The following is an 18,429-nucleotide window of genomic DNA, read 5'->3' as shown; positions in this document are numbered from 1 at the left end:
TTTCAGAGAAGGCAGCTAAAATCTTCAGTAAAAATACATTCCATGGTGAAAAACAAAGCAACAGCAACTAAAGTGGGTGCTGAGTGGAAGAAACATGGAATATGAGCTTCTATTATACCCCCAACACCAGGAGAAAACCAGCTGTGGGCCTCATGGTGTGGTGGAAGTGCTTGTCTGCAGCAATTCCAGCACAGCCATGGGGCTGGGGAGGAGATGTGTCCTGCCACTGAGCCCCAAAACAGGACCAGTCTGGGTCCCAGCACGGAGCCTTGACACTTTTTGAAGGCAGCACCAGCACCCAGGTGAGCACCAAAACCAGCATGTTCTCTCACAGGAATTTTACATGTCCCTCAGTTAACATCTGCCACAAAAATAAAACACATGAGGAAATAACTTGCCAAGCAAAAGAAAGCATTTAGCATTTTGGAAAGCCTTCAGTCTGCACAGATTTTTTCATCTCTTGCACCACAAAGAACAGTGAACAGTTTTAAAGTCACCAACAATTAGTCTGATGTGTCCTCAGAGCTTCAGTGAGAGAGAGAGAGCTTTCCTCTCAGAGAGAAAGTTTTATCTCTTTTCCTTTAATATAAATGACATGTTTATTTTCAACCCTGAATATACAACAGTGGTACACGGAATAAAATTAATCAGAAAGATGTTAAACTAAAATACTACCAAAGCAACATAAGATTTTGAAGGAGACAAAAATGCTTGTCCCCATAAATCAAACATACCTTGACAGTATCCTTTTATTTTAGAAGTGAGAAGAAAATTGGAATTAGGCCCAGCACTTACAGAGGGCTCTTCAATTTCTTTATTCAAGCAAAAGACATATTCGGTCAACACAGGTTTTCCTGATTAAGCTCAGCAGGATCAAACGCAATATTAACTTCAGAATCACAGAAATTCTTGTTTCGGTGCAGGCAGTTGTAAGACACAAGGCTGAGCACAACCGAGGCAGCGGCAATTTCTCTCCCTTGGACAACGTGAGTGATTGACAAGAGGGAACTATCTGCAGCTTAAGATAGCTGTTCTCTTCACAGACACACATTCGTGCCAGCATTTAAAACTTTCAGTTTGTGGAAAAACGGGTTACCTTTTTGGCCTAAGATCCTGATCCAAATTCTTTGGTGGTAGAAGAGTCTGGTTCTTTAAAGGATTTATGCCTGCTTATTTGGGGGACAAATCTGACCAGCTGAGGATTTCTTTTGTCCCTCCACATTTTAGAGCAGAGATTTAGAAAATGTTTTCATTAATAATTTTGTTTTCTCAGACATCATAGCTTCTTCCACTGACAAGCAGAAGTTTAGTGTGTCCTTTTATTTGCCTAGCTTTACAGGGATCTGTATTTTCACAGTCACTTCCAGGTGCCAACAATGACTACTGTTACTGAGGAAGTGAAATAAAATACTGCAGATCTTGCCAGAATATCTAGGGTTGCTTATTTTTATTATATGCATAGTCTATATAAAGGAGTATTTTTAGGACATTAGGTGATGTGCTTTATTATTAACAGCTAGATTTAAAGCCTGAAAATGATATACTATTTTCTCTCCTGAAGAAAAGCTCAGCTAAAGCCACTGTTGTTTCCTTAGCACTTTCTGACAATTGGTTCCTTCCTAACTCTCTGGAAAACATCTTGGTTTTTATTTTAAAAGAACAACCAACAACAAAACTCAAGTAATGACAATTCTTCAGTTTCTGGCAACTGAAGAGCACAAAAGAAGTCCCTTTTGGAGTGAAAACATTCAAGAAAGAAAAGAAAATGGTGAAGAAAGCGGTGGGGGTGGCGGGGTGGAGAGGGGGGGCGGGTGTTGAATTAAAGAATTTCTGTAGTCCAAAAGCCAACAAGCTTTGATTTAAAAAAATCTAGAAGTTCCCCATTTTTGCGCAGGATGTGTTCTTCTAGTCTTTCCATAGTTGCGTGTCATGGGCTAGTCAAACTATGCCACACCACTGTGAAAATGTATTTAGAGATGAGTTTCAGTAAGAATGCTATGCTTATGTGCTTGTGTTAACAATAAGTATTTTATGTCCATTATGAATATATAATCTTATCCTCGCTACAGCTGTATCAATTTTAGTAGAACTATCTCTAAAATAGAGTAAAGTTCATAATTCAGGTTGTGCAGAAAATAGTGAGACTAGGCTCTGTATATTTTTGTTAGGTAATTAAGTGACCTGATTTCCACTAATAAAGAAAGTGCCCCAGTTCCGATTTACACCACTGAGGCCGTTCATTAAGACAACGAAAGTTAGAGAGCTCTCAAATCTTGGCCCATAGTCTCTGAAGAAAACACAGAGCCGAAGCCAAGGAGATGTTCGGTGAGAGTTTAAAACGCACAGAAAGCCCTCACTCCGCACTGCTCTGTGTCTTGTGTGGCCATGCACAGCTGTGTACAGAGCCCGTGATACACTGCCAGGCAAGAATTTTGCACATGTGTAGAAAATCAAGACCTGGCTTTTGAGGAACGTATACCCTGAGTATAAGTCGAAATGCAGCAGTTACCCAGAGTTTTTGACACAGCGAGTTTAAAAAGTTAGTACGCGATTACTATTTGCATTTACTGATAGGGGACTAAAATAGAAAGACAAAGCAAGCTAAACAAGATGGAAATGCCCAGGAAAATTAATAGAGTTAATTTTTAAAGTGGATTAGTTAAACCACAAACTATTCTATGTAGACATCCATTCAAAATTAAAACTGCTTTTATTCTATTCAATGTTATTTTATTCCGAAAGTGAATTAATTTAAATCAAATTGCAGCCACTTTTGTTGTGAATAAGACCATGCAAATTGAGGTTCAATACAGTTCACAGACACTTTTAATTTACATCCTTCGCTAATGGAATTAATTGTTGTGAGTGCCTGAGCTCACATAGGAAGCGTGCAAAGGTGTGAGGAGTAAAGGGTGATGCTCTCATCTGCAGGCTTTGTCCCCGCCAGCAGCCCAGCTTCCTTGGGGTGCTGCTCCACCATCCTCATTACCACCAGATGGCACAGCCCTGGGTACTCGGTTCTGCCTGAGCTGGAGGAGGTGTTCCTGTCTTTCCCTGTCACCTACGAAGTAGTGACAGCTCAAGCATTTCATGCATTTAACGGGAGGACCGCACAGACATGCAGCACATATCGACGAGGGGCCAGGAGGAAGCACTCGACCCAGGAGAGTGCATTCATTGACCTCTGTAGGCACCGACAGCAGGGAAGTGCACATCACGGGGCACACGGAGCTGTGTTTTCAGTGGACAGCGTAAAACCTGATAGTCTGCTTCACTGCTTCACCAAGATCAGATTGGTGGAGGTGTAACTGAATAATAACCATTGAAAGATGTCACTGCGAAGGAGCTATAAATAACGGCTGTATTTCCCTTCCTTGCTACTTTTTTTTTTTTTTTAATGCATAACCTGCTCAAAATCGTAGTTTCTTGTAGCAAATCTCCATGCAATATTTATAACTCCCAGCACTGAAGTGAAATGAAGGGAAGTATGCGGGGTGGTGCAACAGTACCTGCAGCACCTCCCTAGTGCTCAGCCCCTTCCCTGACCCATCAGCTGGAGGCCTACAGCCTCCAAACACAACGTCAAACCCCCTTCCCTGATCCCAAAACACCTGGAATGCTGCCTGTCAGGCACAGACACGTGCCTGATGGTCTCTTCGCCTTTTTTGAGCGTTATTTCCTTTGGATTTATAGCACAGGGTTTCTGCAGTTCTTTGCTCCTTCTTCTGTCGATACTGCCTTGGTATGAATTTGGCTAGAAATCATTTCAAGCTTTTAGTTACATTCAAACTGGGGAGGGGAGAGAAGAGAGCGAGAAATCTTTTTCTCGTTTTTCAGCTTTCCCTGGAAGTCAATGACGAGTCCGTCAAGAAGAAAATACGGCTTTGCTGTCGATAGCAATGCTGTTTGCCTTTCTTTACTACTCTTAAAGCTTCCTAATAAGAGAAAGCAAATTAAAAGCAGCATAGCAGTTACCCGTAAGGGGCTGCTTACTGGGGGAAGGAAATGGGGTGTAAGTCTTTGTTTAAAAGTGAGATGGGGAAGTATAAAAACAGCTCTAGGACTAAGAGTTTATGTGCCGTCTGTGTCCAGAAAAGCAGCTGAGGAGAGCCTTGGGGCCCCTGGAAGAGAGCAGTCGGGTGAAAGCAGCCGCTCAGTCAGGAGCCCACGCTCATTTTTTGGATGTCCCTTAGAGCTGTTTGTCCTGGTTTCAGTGCCCTGAAACCAGGACACTGCTGCCTACGGCACCTCCAGCGCCCCGCTGCTTCCTGCAAGGGGCATCCCCGACACCTCGGGCGGATCCGACTGCGGGGCTCCGGGGGCCAGAAGAGCGGTCCCCGACGGGGGGGCGGCTCGGGGGAGGCATGGAGAGAAGCCCCGATTTCCTCCTTTCCCAAACCCCCTCCAGCAGCGCCGCAGCGGCTCCCGGCGGGCAGGATGCGGCCCCGGCTCACCCGCGGCGGTGAGCCCGCAGCCGCCGCAGCACCGCGGTTCTCAAGAGGAAAAACAACATAAAATGGGAAAAAAAAAAAAAAAAAAAGGCAAAGCAAAAACCGGCCGGTCGCAGGGCACCTTTCCCCCGGCGGCGGCGGGGCCGGGGGCCGCTGTCGGTCCTGTGGTCCTGTAGGGCTGCCTGGCCCGCCGGGGGAGATGCCCGGGGCTGGGGGCTGGGGCAGCCCGGCTGTCACCGTCGGGGGAAGAGCGCCGGGGAAGGCCGGGGGATGCTCTCGCCCCGGATCTCAGAGCCGCGAGCTGCGGGCGCTGCGTGCTGCTGGCGGGGCGGGCGGCTGCCGGGCAGCAAGCTGCCCCAGGGCCCCGCTGCGGGGGAACCGCGCCGGGAAGGGCAGCGCGGCTCTCAGCCCGCACGGCAGCAGTCCCAGAGCCCCGCCACGGCGGCTCCCGGCGCGCCGAGATCCCGCAGCTCCCGCCCGGCACCGCCGCTGCTGCTGCTGCTGCTGGCCCCGGGGGGAGAGCGGAGCCCCCTTGGGTGCCACGCACCTGCCGCAGGGAGAGCCCCGGGCCGGGCAGGGGGCTGGCAGGGAGCCCGAGGGCCTGCCTTCCCCGCTGCCTCCCGGAAAAGCCCGGGAGTCCTCCCCCGGGGAGAGGGTAGGGAGAAAAAGCAAGAGAGGAAGAAGAAAAAAAGAGAGAGGGAGAAAAAGAAAGAGAAAGAAAAAGGAGAAAGAAAGAGAAAGAGAAAAAGAAATAAGGAGAAAGAGAGGGAAGAAGGGGAAAAGAAAAAAAAAAGAAAAAGAAGAAAAAGAAAAAAAAAAGAAAAAAAAAGAAAAGGAAAAGAAAAGAAAAAAAAGAAAAAGAAAAAGAAAAAGAAAAAGGAAAAGGAAAAGAAAAAGAAAAAGAAAAAGAAAAAGAAAAAGAAAAAGAAAAAGAAAAAGAAAAAGAAAAAGAAAAAGAAAAAGAAAAAGAAAAAGAAAAAGAAAAAGAAAAAGAAAAAGAAAAAGAAAAAGAAAAAGAAAAAGAAAAAGAAAAAAGAGAAAAAGAGAAAAAGAAAAAAAGAGAGAAAAGGAGAAAAGGAGAAAAGGAGAAAATAAAAAGAAAGTTAATCTGGCTAAAATGGAAATAGTAGTTGCCTGTGAACATTAGGAGCTTCCCGGAGGAGGGATTTCAGCAAGGTTGTCAGGAGGATTTAGCGGCCGGATCCACGACAACCACCGCTGACATAAGCCCTGCCTGGGGAAGTAAACACAGGAGAGCTCAGGTTTCTGTAAGACACAGGCACGGGAGACTTGTGCCCCGGGGGGAAAGAAAAAAAATAAAAAATCGTAAGGCAGCAGGGAACTACTTCCAGAGCGAGCAGAAATTACAGATCTAGCGGCACGTTCAAGATTTCCGTGCAAAACCCCGGGAGCTCGGGGTGGCCGCACTATTTTGGGGGGATTCAAGATTGTCCCGTCCCCCCGGCCGCAGCCCCTTTCCCCGGCCGCCGTCCCGGCCCTCGCAGGGCCCCCGAGCCGCTAGGAGCAGAGAGCGCAGGCAATTTTTGGTATTTACGTTTTTATTGATTTGTTTCGTCCCGGAGACCTGCCGGCGGCCGGTACGCGCTGGGGCTGCTCCCGGGCTGTGCTGCAAGGCGGAGCCGCCCGCCGCAGGCTGCTCCTGGCGGAGCAGGACTTTGCCTGCCGAAAGGTCCCCATCCTCTTCTGCTTCGGTTTGCCGCTGGGTTTGGGGGTGGGTTATTTTGGCCGGAGACCATCAAAGGGGCCACTGCGGGGATGTGCCCTGAGTCCCCGGGAGCTGCCCCTGCCTGTCCGGCGGGCTGGGTGTAACAGCGGCGGGGCTCTCGGGGACTGCGAGCACGAACAGGATGTCCCGCAGGGCGGCGGGGCACGAAACCCCCAGCTCCTTACAGAGCAGCAACACCCGCACGAACCAGCAAAACACGCGGCGTGCCACCGAAACGCAGCCGCACGCACGGAGGGCAGGAGGGCACGACGGAGCCGGCGCTGCCTCCTCCTTCGGCGTCGCCCCTTGTCGCCTGCAAGCCACCCGAGCCACCCGTACCTCCAGCGCGAGGAGCCCGGCCGGGCAAACGGCCTCGCCGGCCCCAGCGGAGGCCAGGCACAAGCTGCCTGCCAGTTTCCGTCGCCCTCCGGCAGGTGCTCGCCCTCTCCGAGGCCGGGCAGCCTCAGCCTCAGCCTCAAGCCTCGAATCTCAGCCCCAGCTTCAGCCCCAGCCTCAGCCCGGCGCCGCCTCGCCCCCCGTCCCCCCGCTCCCCCCGGGGTCACCGCCGTCCCCCCCCGGTCCGGGACAAGGCTCCCGGGCAGGCGGCGAAGGGCCCCGGGGGGGCCGGGGGGGGCCGGGCGCGGAGGCGGCGGGGTTGAACGCCACCGGCGGCGTTTGTGCGGAGCACAGGGCGCCCCGAGCGGGCTCCGCCAGGGAGCCGGGATTAAGGAAACGCAACGCAAACGAACGCGGGGGGGGGGTAAAGAAAATAAATCCCAAAGCGAAGCGGGAGAAAACCCGGCAGCTGCGGATCCTCCGGCGGGCCGAGCATCCTCCGGCCGGCTCCTAGCAGGATTATTCCCAGGCTCGGCTCCCCCCCTCCAGGTGCCCGCCGCCCCCTTCCCTCATTTTACACCCTGCACCCCGGGGGGAGCTTCGCAGGACGGGGCGGGCCGGATCCCCCAAATGCCGGTGGGAAAAAGCCCCCCCAACCCCGTCTCCCCCGCTCCCCATCCCCGCCTTACCTCTCCCCTCGCCCCCCGCCCTCCGGCGCCGGGGTCCGGTCCCCGCCGTGCCCTCGCCCCCCGTCCCCTTGCCCCCCCCGGTGGGCGGCCCCCTCCCTTCCTCCCCGTGCCCCCCGACGGGGCGGGCCTCGCCGGGGGCGGGCCGTCGGGCTTGAGGCTGTGCCGCGGCGTGGGAAAGCGCCTCACAGAGGCTTTGCTCTGCTGTTGGTGCGGAGCCGTGCCGAGCCGTGCCGAGCCGAGCCGGAGCCGTTCGTCCCCCCCCCCCCCCCCCCGGCCCACACCTCCCGGATTTATTTATCTCTGCCCCCGCCCCGGCTCCGAGCTGCGTCCCCTGCCCGCCATGAAGCGACCTTGCGAGGAAACTACCTCAGACAGCGACATGGACGAGACTATAGACGTGGGGAGCGAGAACAACTACTCCGGGTGAGTGCCCCCCCGGGGGGCCGCTGCGGCCGGGGGCCAGGGGGCCGAGCCCCCCCGCTGGGCGCAACGCGGGGCCGCCCCGCCGGGGCCGTCCGTGCCCCTCTGCAGGTCGCCCCGCTGCCTGCTGCCCTGCAGCCGGGTGCTTGGGGTCCGAGGCTGGAAATAAGGCGAGCCCCGAGGTGGCCGGGGCCGGGGTGCTTGCTGCCATGGGGCCGGGGGGAGCTGTGCGGGGCTGGGGTTGCTGCGGCCACCTCGGAGGCGCCCCAGCGGTGCCCCCGGCTTGTCCGCATCGGGGCTGAATGACGGCCAGGCTGCCGCCGCGCTTGTTGCTCCCCCGTGGAGAAGGAAAAACCTTTCCACGCTCGTGGGCAGTGCGGTTTTAAAAGCGGGTTTTGCATCCTGCTCCTGGTGCTGGGCCAGCCACGGACGTGGGCAGGGAACCCGGCTTCTTACGCGGGCGCCCATGGACATTGAGGTGATGGACGGGAGCGACAAAACCTGGCTGGCCGGGCGGAGCTGTGACATTGCATGCACCTACTGCTGCCAGCACGGGCAGATAATCCCCGTGTTTTCCTTTGGACTCGGTTCTTCAGACTGTAGTTTGTAGGCATGGCCATATACAGTGAAGACGAAGTGGGCTGAGCTGGACAGCGAGCTGTCTTCAGACAGGGACTTTATTTCCAGCGGAGGTTCTGGCAGAGGAGCCAGCAAAACTGCAATGTCGCTCTCTATAACAGCACCGTGCAGCTCAAAGCCTCTCCTCCCAGCATTTAAAACAGCAGAGGGGGGACCGGGAATGCTTAATGCGATGACCAAAGGTATCTCCAAAGAGCGGTGGCAAGCCATGCGACACCTGACGTATTTTCGTTGTTTCACAGGCAAAGCAATAGTTCTGTGATCCGATCGAATTCCCCAACAACAACGTCTCAGATTATGGCCCGAAAGAAAAGAAGAGGGGTACGTTTTGCTTCATTCTTTTCCCGTGTGACAATTTGCATGCGTGCTGTGAGATTTTGCCCTTCAACGTATTTATAAACTTAATGTGTTTTGTTTTTGGGACTAGATTATAGAGAAAAGGCGCCGTGATCGTATAAATAACAGTTTATCTGAGCTGAGGCGGCTTGTGCCAACTGCTTTTGAAAAACAAGTAAGCCCTTTTTTTTTTTTTATATTCTGTATCTCATCTGGCAATGTTAGTTCTCTTGTAAAGCTCATTAAAATAATATTGTATGTGTCCTGATCTGGCACAAAGCAGGCATTTCAATAAAATGCTTTGTTGTGGCGAAACTATTAGGAACATAATTCATCATAAAGCTGAAAAACATTTCCATTCTTTGGCTTGTTTTTCCCTTAAGGGTAACAGTGTTCGTGTTGCCTCTGTTCTTTCGATGAATTCCAGTAGTGGTTTTGTTAAAAATGTGCTTTACTTCATAGTAAAAACAACAACAACAACAACAACAAGCAACCCCCCCAAACCTGTATGTTGATTAGCTTTCCTTATAAATCTTTAGTCTCTTTTGTCCCTTCGTTAAGGAACCTTTATTTTTAATCTGCAATTTCAGTGGCAAACTAATGGGTCCGGTTTCCTAAGAAGTGAACAGGCTGCTTGGATGAATCAGGTTTTTGAACGGCTGGTTAGAACCAGTGCCTTAGGACCCGGCCCAGGCCCGTGCAGGGTGAGCTGGGGAAGTCAGCAGTATTTGCAAAGACTTCTGGTGAGAAAGCGTTCAATGGGATGGCTGGAAGGATGCAGCTGACTTCGGTGGACTTGGGTTCAGCTCCTCAGTCGTGAAGTTGGAGGCCAAAAGCTTAGAATACAATCAGTGCTGCAAAAAGTGAACTTTGTTTCTACCATTCAAATTTAATTATTTAGTTACTTTTCCATATCTTGATTATTTTTTTTTTTTTATTCTGGGGGGGTCTTGGTTCAGTATTTAACATTGTTCCTGTTTTATGGATTGTATCAGATCTGTGGATCTGTGCAACTGACACTGAGCCTCAGCGAGAGGCACCAGCTGAGAATAACGAGGCTGACTTCCTCGTAACCGAAGATAAAAAAACAGAAAGTAAACTTTGAGACCAGGCCTGTGGGGCGCTGAATTTCTGGGGTAGCTAAGGGCGGCTAGCACCCCCCTGTACGAGGCCTGTTACATCTCTTCTTACAAGAACAAAAGCCAGCTAGAAAGAAATTTGAAGTATTGCAATCATAGTGAGAGCATCCCTTGTGTCACCTGCAATATGTTTTTAATAACTTGCGGTGGTAGCCGAGCCCTTCCATAGGCTCTGGCAAAATGGAGCGACAGAGGCATTTCCAGCTAGATAAACAGGGGCAAGAGACAACAGTTGTTTGTCCCGTTTTATTGTTTACTTCTTGAAAACCACAAACATTATAAAACAAGTCCTACAGAGCCTTTGGAAATTACCCAGCAACATGCAGTTTTTAGCTATTAGTCACTCTCACTGAGACGGCTTGTACTGTGTCTATGGAAAAGATGAAGTCTGAGAAAAGCACAGGATGTAGCCGCATGTAAAATGCAGAATTCTGGTCAAAAATTCACCCGTGCACCGAAATTTTTAGAAGGAAACGCTGAAAGCAGGAAGAGAATCTTAAAAAAAAAAAATGGATGGGGGTAAAAATAAGTGTGTGACGCGTTCTGTTCAGAAACCCCCGCCATTCCTCTGCGATATGCCAAGGACAAAGTCATCGGTCCTTTTTCAGCTCCTTGACATTCAGCTCACTGAAGTGTCCGAGCGGAGGCTGCTTCGCTTCCGCCTGCCCTCTCTGCCTGCCTTCTGCCCGGCTCCGGGCCCGCTGCGAGCCCCGCGGCCGAGCTCCCTGCCCGCACTGCGTGGCTGGGGAACAGGGCAATGCTCCAGATGTTCAAGGGAAATTTATTCATTTATTTATTTTTGGTAGATTAATGTATTAACACTACCTTTGGGTTTGCATCTTAGACTTTTCCAGCACCCATAGCAGTGTGAGCCGTCCCCAGTAACAGAAAAGTTTCACTGACAGAGGGGCCGAGCTCTTTCTTTTTCATGGCACTCAGCTTCATGTCCCCGCAAACGAGGCCTCTCAATAACTTTAAAAGCCGTGGGCTGTGTGATTGTTTCTTTTTTTCAGTAGAGAATGAGAATAGAATATTCAGCAGCCAAATGACATGTCAAAAATTAATAGGCTATTAAGGAAGAGGGATACTTTTCGGTGTGTGTCCACAGGGACACCTACTGGTAAAAGCAGAAAAAAAAAATATGTTGCAGCAGGGTCCTCATCACTAACTCTGCAGACCTGTTCTGACGGGTTTCCATTCGGTTTTGGGGGTCGGTTGGTTAAAGAGAACATGCTGGAAGTAGTGTGCTGCTCTCATTTCATGAAGATGTCATCTCTGCTCCAACTTCAAGGCCAGAGTTACACTGAGCTGCAGCCTCAATAAAGCCAAGTTATGCTGCTGATGGATGTATCGCTAGGCAGGAGACAGCATTAGTCCTCAGACAATGTCTGGGATGCAGATGCTCATGAAAGAATTAAGCTGAGAATGTCCTGATGATAGGGGAAATTGAAACCGTAAGGCTGAGCTCAGTGGAAAGTATATCAAATTCAAGTTTCTAGTACTCGTAAGCCTTTATTTACATGAGTCTCTTATCTCAAAGGGATCTGCCAAATTAGAAAAAGCGGAAATACTGCAAATGACAGTGGATCATCTGAAGATGCTTCAGGCGACCGGAGGTAAAGGTAAGGAGAGGACAGTTTCTTTTCTGATACTTGGGGAAATCTCAGCAAAAAGTGCTTTGACGAGCTGTGATAGGCGTTTCCAGATTAAAGGAGTGGAAATCAATGCTAATGGCAGGATTGAACTCGTGGGAAAGAACTACTGGGACAAAAGAAGCACTTGACCCTGGGCTTGTGTTTGCTTTCATAACACTGTGGGAGTAAAGGCTTCATTCACAGGCAGCCCAGTCAGAGATTTGTTTGGGGTTTCCAAAGAGCACTGAAATCTGCACAGGGAGACAAAACAAATACACAAACACCAAACATAAACAGGAGGTTTGTGGCAACAATTGTGTAGCGCAAAACCAACGTTAAAGCTCATTTACAGCAGCTATACCAAAGGAAGTGGATGGAGAGGAGCTTTCATTATTGGTGGTGCATTTTCTTTGTTCTGGAGAGACTAGTAAATGCAAGGTTAGACGGCCTCATCCCCCAGAACAAAATCCAGCCGCGTTATACCGGACTCTAGGTATCAGACAGGGCCGGCGGGCAGACTGATAGCAGTGCTATCTGCACTCCTATTTACGTGCTCTATTTGTTTGTCAGAGGTCTGGGTAGTTCCTCCTTAGGCAGGGCAGGCGTGACGCAGGGGCCGCACTGGCTGACCCCTTCCATCAGCCGGCTGCCGTGAGCCGAGCGTGCCTCGCTTGTGCAAGCTGACAGTCCCGAGGCTGGAGGCCAAGCGATTTCAGCCACCCACGAGGTATTCTCCGTAGTCATGATTTTGGAACTTACTTGGAGCAGAAAACTTGCTCGCCTTCTGCAAGCACCGTCTCACGTGCCATTAGCTGTGATTATGGTTCAAACTGCTGTGATGCAAACTAGACGATTTTTCACTGACCCATTGTGCCGTGTAGGTACCGGCTAGAAAAGAGGCTACTGCTGCTGCTTTCTCCCTTGTTTTTTTTTTTTTTTTTTTTTTTTAAAAATTAAACTAAAAATTTTTTAGCATGTGAGTGAGTTACTGCACCTCTTCGTACCTTCTTGCAGTGATTACAGGAGTCAACCTAAAATCAGCACGTGCTTGACAACAAATGGTTTCCTATAGGAAAGCCTGTTGGAGGCTGGTGTTGTGTTATTTGTTAAAAATTAACACCAAGCTGACATGTATGTTTTCTAGGTGTTAAAAGACTTTTGTTAGGAGTCCATCTAAGCCTAAAATTTAAGGGTAGCTCATTCTGTCAGAGGTGAGAGGGATTTTATTGCCCTTCATCTAACAGACACACCCCATGATACCCTAGGCAAACATGCAAAATAAACCCTAACAAAAATGTTAATTTTATGTCACTGCATGCAGGAAAAAATGTCCTCTAAAGGCCACTATTTAGTTGGCAAAGCGACGCTCTTGAAAGTTACGAAACACCAGAATTTATCGTGCTTATGCAATTTGAATTCAGATCGTCTCGTGTGCCGACGTGGTGGTGCAGCCTTTAATTACATGATTGCACACTGCTGTTCCACGAGGTCTGTCTCGTTTGGTGCCCAGAGCGGGCAAGGCTCAGATGCCGAGGGCAGTGGCTGTTGCTTCCTTGCATCCTCCCCATGCAACGCGGAGCCCGGCTATTGCAGCCTGACCCGTGCATCATGCTGCACCATTCCTCATAAAAGCTGCTGCAGCTCCCACCCCTCCAGCGTTCGTACCGACAGCGGTAGGGCCAGGAGATGAACCCCATGGGATTTGACAGGAGCCCTCCTTCCCTGCCTCCCCACCCAAAACAAGCAGTGTGGGGGGTTGTTTTATAACCGGGCCAGATCAGGTGGCCTGGCTAATGGGGCAGGGGTGGAGGTGCTGGAGATGGGATCTGTTGGGCAGAGAGTGAGGGGTGTCAGGGTGCAGGGAGACGTGATGCCCGCTTAAGCCCACTGCCACCCGTGGGCAACCAAAGCTGCCTTTGAGGCTTGCTGGAGCCCTCCTTGCTGCTCCAGGGCCCGTGGTGGGTGGCATGTTGGTCTAACACTTAGCTGTTTCACAAATGCTGCGGCTTTATCTTCCCCTTCTGACCCAGAGATAAGAGTAATCTCACAGCGCAGATTAACAAACTTTAAGAAAAGAGGTCTGCAAGTTAGTACTGGGCAAAGTTTAAGCCTATGTTTCCTGCTCGCTTAATGTTTTACTTTGCAACCTAAGTAACAGCTTTAAATATAATTTCTTAGGGTGTTTTTAAGGCTGACATTTGTTTAACTTGCAAGTGTAGCCATTCCCACTTCATAACTCATCTTCTGAGCCAGAAACTTCCTTGGATCAGAAAAAAATATAAGTTCCATCATTTCATCTATGGACAAAAGCTGTTATCACGGGGAGGGGGGCGAGAGAAATGAGTGCCGGTACCCTTACGCTGCCCTGCGTTGAGAGCTGGGGACAGCCTGTTCTCCTCTTCCTGGCACACAAACTGAGGATGCCCGAGGCTGGGGAAGCCAGGGTGGCGCTGGCGGCTGCTCAGCATGCTAAATCCGAGGTGGGCACGGCAGCAGAAAGGCTGATGTGGCCTCGGCTTTTTGGAGCCACCGCAGCAGGCAGGCAGGGAGGCGGGGAGGCAGGCAGGGTGCTGCCGCTCCTCCAGCCCTGCGTGGACTCCGTGTGTTTTGACGCAGGTGCAGGCGATGGTCTCGTGGTCACGTCGAGTTGTTGTTTGGCCCAGGGCCAGCGCTTTTTGCTGACAGCACAAGCAAGCAAAGGGGAAGAGCAATTAGCCAACTGCAAGTAGCTGGCTGGGACCTTGGTGTCGTTTTATTGCAGCTTCAGTGCAAATTGAGCTCAGGTGACTGACACCTGGGTCAGAGCCGTTGGCGGCCGTGCGGGACGGGTGCGTGGCTCTGCCCCGTCACTCGAGAGCCTGGAGCCCCGTCCCCTCGTGGGCTGGGGGCGCCGAGTCACTTGGCTGGTGTCCTCCCATTTCCATGTCTTGGCCACCTCGTAGGAGACTGACGGGGAGCTGGCACGGCCAGGGCTCGTCGCATAGACAGCTCAGGCTCGGGGGGAGCTGAGGACAGCCGCGTCCCTCGTGTCTGCAGTCCAGAGGGAGGGAGGGAGGGAGGGAGGCCTTGGGGCCTGTGGTGCAGAGGCAGTCCCCAAGCTAAGCTGCTGGCCACCAGGCAGGCACCCAACTAGCCCACCCACTGCCTGCCCGCCTGTCTTTTTTGCCAGAAGTTCACTGAAATCGCTGTGTTTTCACAGATTGTTCGGTTGTGACGGACGAGCCTGTGCTTCCTAACAGAAATCCCCAACCAGTTGTACTCGCCAGTCTGTCAGCTGGTGAGGTCTCTGGGGTCTTGTTCAGCGTCAGGTGGACAAAGTGGCCTGAGTCAAAAGCACCACCAAAATTTGGTGGTATATAGTAGGCAGGGGATTTGGGCTGACATCTGTAAATGTGCCTGCGTTTGTTCTACAGTGCGGATGTGCAGCAACAGAAAGGCTTTTCTCTAGCCTGAAAGTTGGCAAAAGTGAAAGCAGCCATCTAAGTGGCTTGATTTTTTCAAAAATACATGGATTATTTCATAACAGAATGTGTGAGGCCTGGTGTAGGTATTGCTGCCAGAGTCCTCTGTAAAAAGGGCATTTGATCTTTCTATACTAGCACACATCATAGTCACACATACCTAAAAAGTTTCACCGAAAGCAAGAGGAAAAAACACCGTGGTAGCTTGAGTGTGGATAGGACTTTATTTTCCCAAGGAGAATAACTTTAAACTGAAGCGGAATTGTTTTTTGTAGTTGAAGGGGTGCAACTTAACCACTGGATTTGATACTAAACCCTTTCAGAAAGGGAGTATCTTCTCATGTGCATTTAATAAAACATTTTTTTTTCAAATGCTTTTTGTCCCAAGCTTGTGGAGCTCCAATTGCTGTTTGCTGAAATGCCTCATGGGCCATATGACCGTCAGTCTTCCATCTCCAAATTAGCAATGGCATTACATAAAACGTTTTCTCAGTAAAGCTTTTTGTTGTGTGTGTGCAGAGTCATGACAAGATGTTTTTAGTTTGTAGTTAAATGACACCGTATGCCACATTGTCCTAATGACTCTGTGAAGTAGATGGGACCCCAGCAGCAGATGCAAGTATCTCACAACATCGAGAAACAGCTCAAGAGCATTACTGTGAATGTTGGTGTAGGGAAGAAAAGGCAACACAGTGCGCACGAGCTGTCTGATCGTCTGTGTGTGTAGAAATGTCTCCCTCACCCACACGCGGGGTCAGCACCCCACTGCAGAGGCTTCCTGAGGTATTTCAGGAGGGGCATCGTGTATCTTCTCAAGAGCCACGAGTACTTATGGCCTTAATTCTTTCCATTTATACAGCGTGCAAAAAAAAAACCCGTAGCCTATTGCATTACAGGAATGGTCACACAAATCATTTACAGACCAGAGAACACACTTTTCTCGTTGCAAATCTTAACCCGTTAAGTGGAAGACCCAGTGGCTGAGGGAGGTTAGGCGTGTCGCCCGACGTCGGCTGGGAGCTCGGCTTGACACTCAGCGCATCTTTTGCCCTCCCCTTGCAGGTTATTTCGATGCTCACTCCCTGGCCATGGATTTCATGAGCATCGGCTTCCGGGAGTGCTTGACCGAAGTCGCCAGGTACCTGACGTCCGTGGAAGGCCTCGACACCTCCGACCCGCTGCGCGTCAGACTGGTGTCCCACCTCAGCACCTGCGCCTCGCAGAGGGAAGCCGCCGCCATGACCTCCTCCATGGCCCACCACCACCACCCCCTGCACCCCCACCACTGGGCAGCCGCCTTCCACCACCTCCCGGCCGCCCTGCTGCAGCCCAACGGACTCCACGCCCCCGAGGCCGCCCCGTGCAGACTCTCCTCGGACGTGCCTCCCCACGGCTCCGCGCTGCTCACCGCCACCTTCGCCCACGCCGACGCCGCCCTCAGGGTCCCCTCCGCGGGCAGCGTGGCTCCCTGCGTCCCCCCGCTCTCTACCTCTCTCCTCTCCCTCTCAGCCACCGTTCACGCCGCCGCCGCTGCCGCCACCGCCGCCGCCCAGAGCTTCCCCCTCTCCTTCACCGGCGCCTTCCCCATGCTCCCCCCGAGCGCGGCCGCCGCCGCCGTGGCAGCAGCTACGGCCATCACCCCGCCCTTGGCCGTATCGGCCTCCGCCAGCCCCCAGCAGGCCGGCAGCGCGGGGAGCAGCAAGCCCTACCGGCCCTGGGGGACGGAGGTCGGAGCCTTTTAAGTGCCCCCTCTCCCTTCCCCAGCCTGCTCCCTCCTCTCCCTCCGCACACACACACATGCACACGCGTGCGTGCACACGTGCACACTCGCGAGGCTCCTGCGGACCGCCTGCGGCGGCCTGTCCTCGCTGAGGGCCGCGGGGACGCCTTCGCCCCGGGGCATGGCAGCCGGCCCGGGCGCAGCGGCGCTGCCCTTGCCGCAGGTGCCGGAGGGGACGCGGGGCGCCCTGCTCCTCCCGGCGGGTCTTGCCGAGGGCACCTCGAGGCAGCAGCTTTCGGAAACGTCGTGACCGCCTCAGCACGTGGACGTTTCCCAGGAGATGCGTAGGCACTAGGACTAAGAATAATCCTCCAGCTATGCATCCGTGTTTGGCGGAGAGGCGAGGGATCGTACCTATCAGGTCTCCTGGGGCTCGAAAAGGAGTTCGACTTTCCTAAGTGCCTGACATTTAAACGATAATAAAAATAAAATTTTATATATATATATATGTGTGTTCTGCTAAAACAAATAACATTGCACAGGTATGGGAATGGTCTGGGAGAGAGGGGGAGTCCTGCGTGCAGCTTCAGGACGTTGATATCTTTCCAGGAAGGAGTGTGCTCTTTTAACAGACAGGTTCGTTTAGCCAAAAGACTGCCGAGAAAGAATGTTCAGTCTGACAGGCCTGGTTTTTGCTTACTTAGTCTCCTTCCTTTGTACAGACTTGCCAAATTGTGACATCTAGCATAGCGTCGGTAAAAGCGATTATCTTATCAGTGCTCGGATTAATGAACGTTTCAGCACTGCCTGTGAGCCTTGAGGCACCCTTTTTTATGGCTTAAATATGGTGCTAGCTCGTATCTGCACAAACAGCGAGTCTGTCATGCACCCAGAAGTAACCACCTACATACAGCGTGCACACTTCCATATGGCCGGCTCATGTCAATACAAGAGACTCGGTGTTGTGAGAGTCGAAATTAACTTATTTAGCTGCAATGGGACGTTTACTTTCAGCCGACTCTGTGCAAGATCTTTTCACTATCAACTTCTGGGATAACGATCGCTCTGGGTATGAATGAAGTTACGGTAGGGACAATTCTTAAATTGGCTATTAACATGCCAACATTGTAATGTGGGTTTGATTCCAAACCAAAATGAATGTATTAAAGGGGATGGCAGTAAATTATTTTGTCAATACCCAGACAACTAGTGCTGCATAAAATGTTTTGCTTTCATTTTTTATTACAGTGACTTAAAATAACCTAAGTATTTTAATACATTGAGTCAAAAAAATAGAGATTTTATGTAAAAAAAAAAAAAGTAAAAATAAAACACAGCATGTATTATTATGCACTTGATTTCTCTGCTGTGTGGAGAAAGCAGTAAGCATTGAGAATGTTAAACATTATGCAAAATATACTTTAAAATATTTGTTTTAAAAATACTGTACCTAGTCGGTCTTTTATGCATTACTTTGTTAACCTTTTTTCTATGCAAAAGTCTTTACATATCACTAATTAAACGAAGTCCTTTTTGACTGCGTTTTATGGATGATTTGTTGCAGATTTTGTTTGCTCTTGAGGAATACTCGCGAACTCTACTGCTCGAAACGTGTCTGTCAGCTGCTTTGCCCTCTCGTGCTCCTCTCTCATTCTGAAAGCCCATCTCTTACAGGATGTTTTGAAATAGGCAGCAAAAAAAAAAAAAAGAAAAAAAAAGAAAAAAAAGCAGTCAGTAAAACAGCATTGATTTTTAGGCTTGTGAACTGGTTCTGCACTGGTGGGGCACTTAATGAAACGGACACATCTGTCCATCCTGGAGAGCTCCTCAAAGCATTGGGGTTTCTAGGTCCAGCTTTCATTCAAATCCTCACTAAAG

General features: G+C 50.6%; 1 protein-coding gene across 1 annotated transcript; it reads left to right on the top strand.

The window, feature by feature from the left end:
- Positions 1-7,337: 7,337 nt before the first annotated feature.
- Positions 7,338-17,055, top strand: HEY2 (hes related family bHLH transcription factor with YRPW motif 2). Its single transcript, XM_048065618.2, has 5 exons — positions 7,338-7,625; positions 8,504-8,582; positions 8,689-8,772; positions 11,277-11,358; positions 15,894-17,055. The coding sequence occupies exons 1-5, from the start codon at positions 7,543-7,545 to the stop codon at positions 16,571-16,573; spliced, it is 1,008 nt and encodes a 335-aa protein (XP_047921575.1). The 5' UTR covers positions 7,338-7,542; the 3' UTR covers positions 16,574-17,055.
- Positions 17,056-18,429: the final 1,374 nt, after the last annotated feature.

Source organism: Anser cygnoides, chromosome 3 (assembly GCF_040182565.1).
Source record: "Anser cygnoides isolate HZ-2024a breed goose chromosome 3, Taihu_goose_T2T_genome, whole genome shotgun sequence".
Lineage (NCBI taxonomy): Eukaryota > Metazoa > Chordata > Aves > Anseriformes > Anatidae > Anser > Anser cygnoides.
This window is presented reverse-complemented; position numbering and strand designations above follow the sequence as displayed.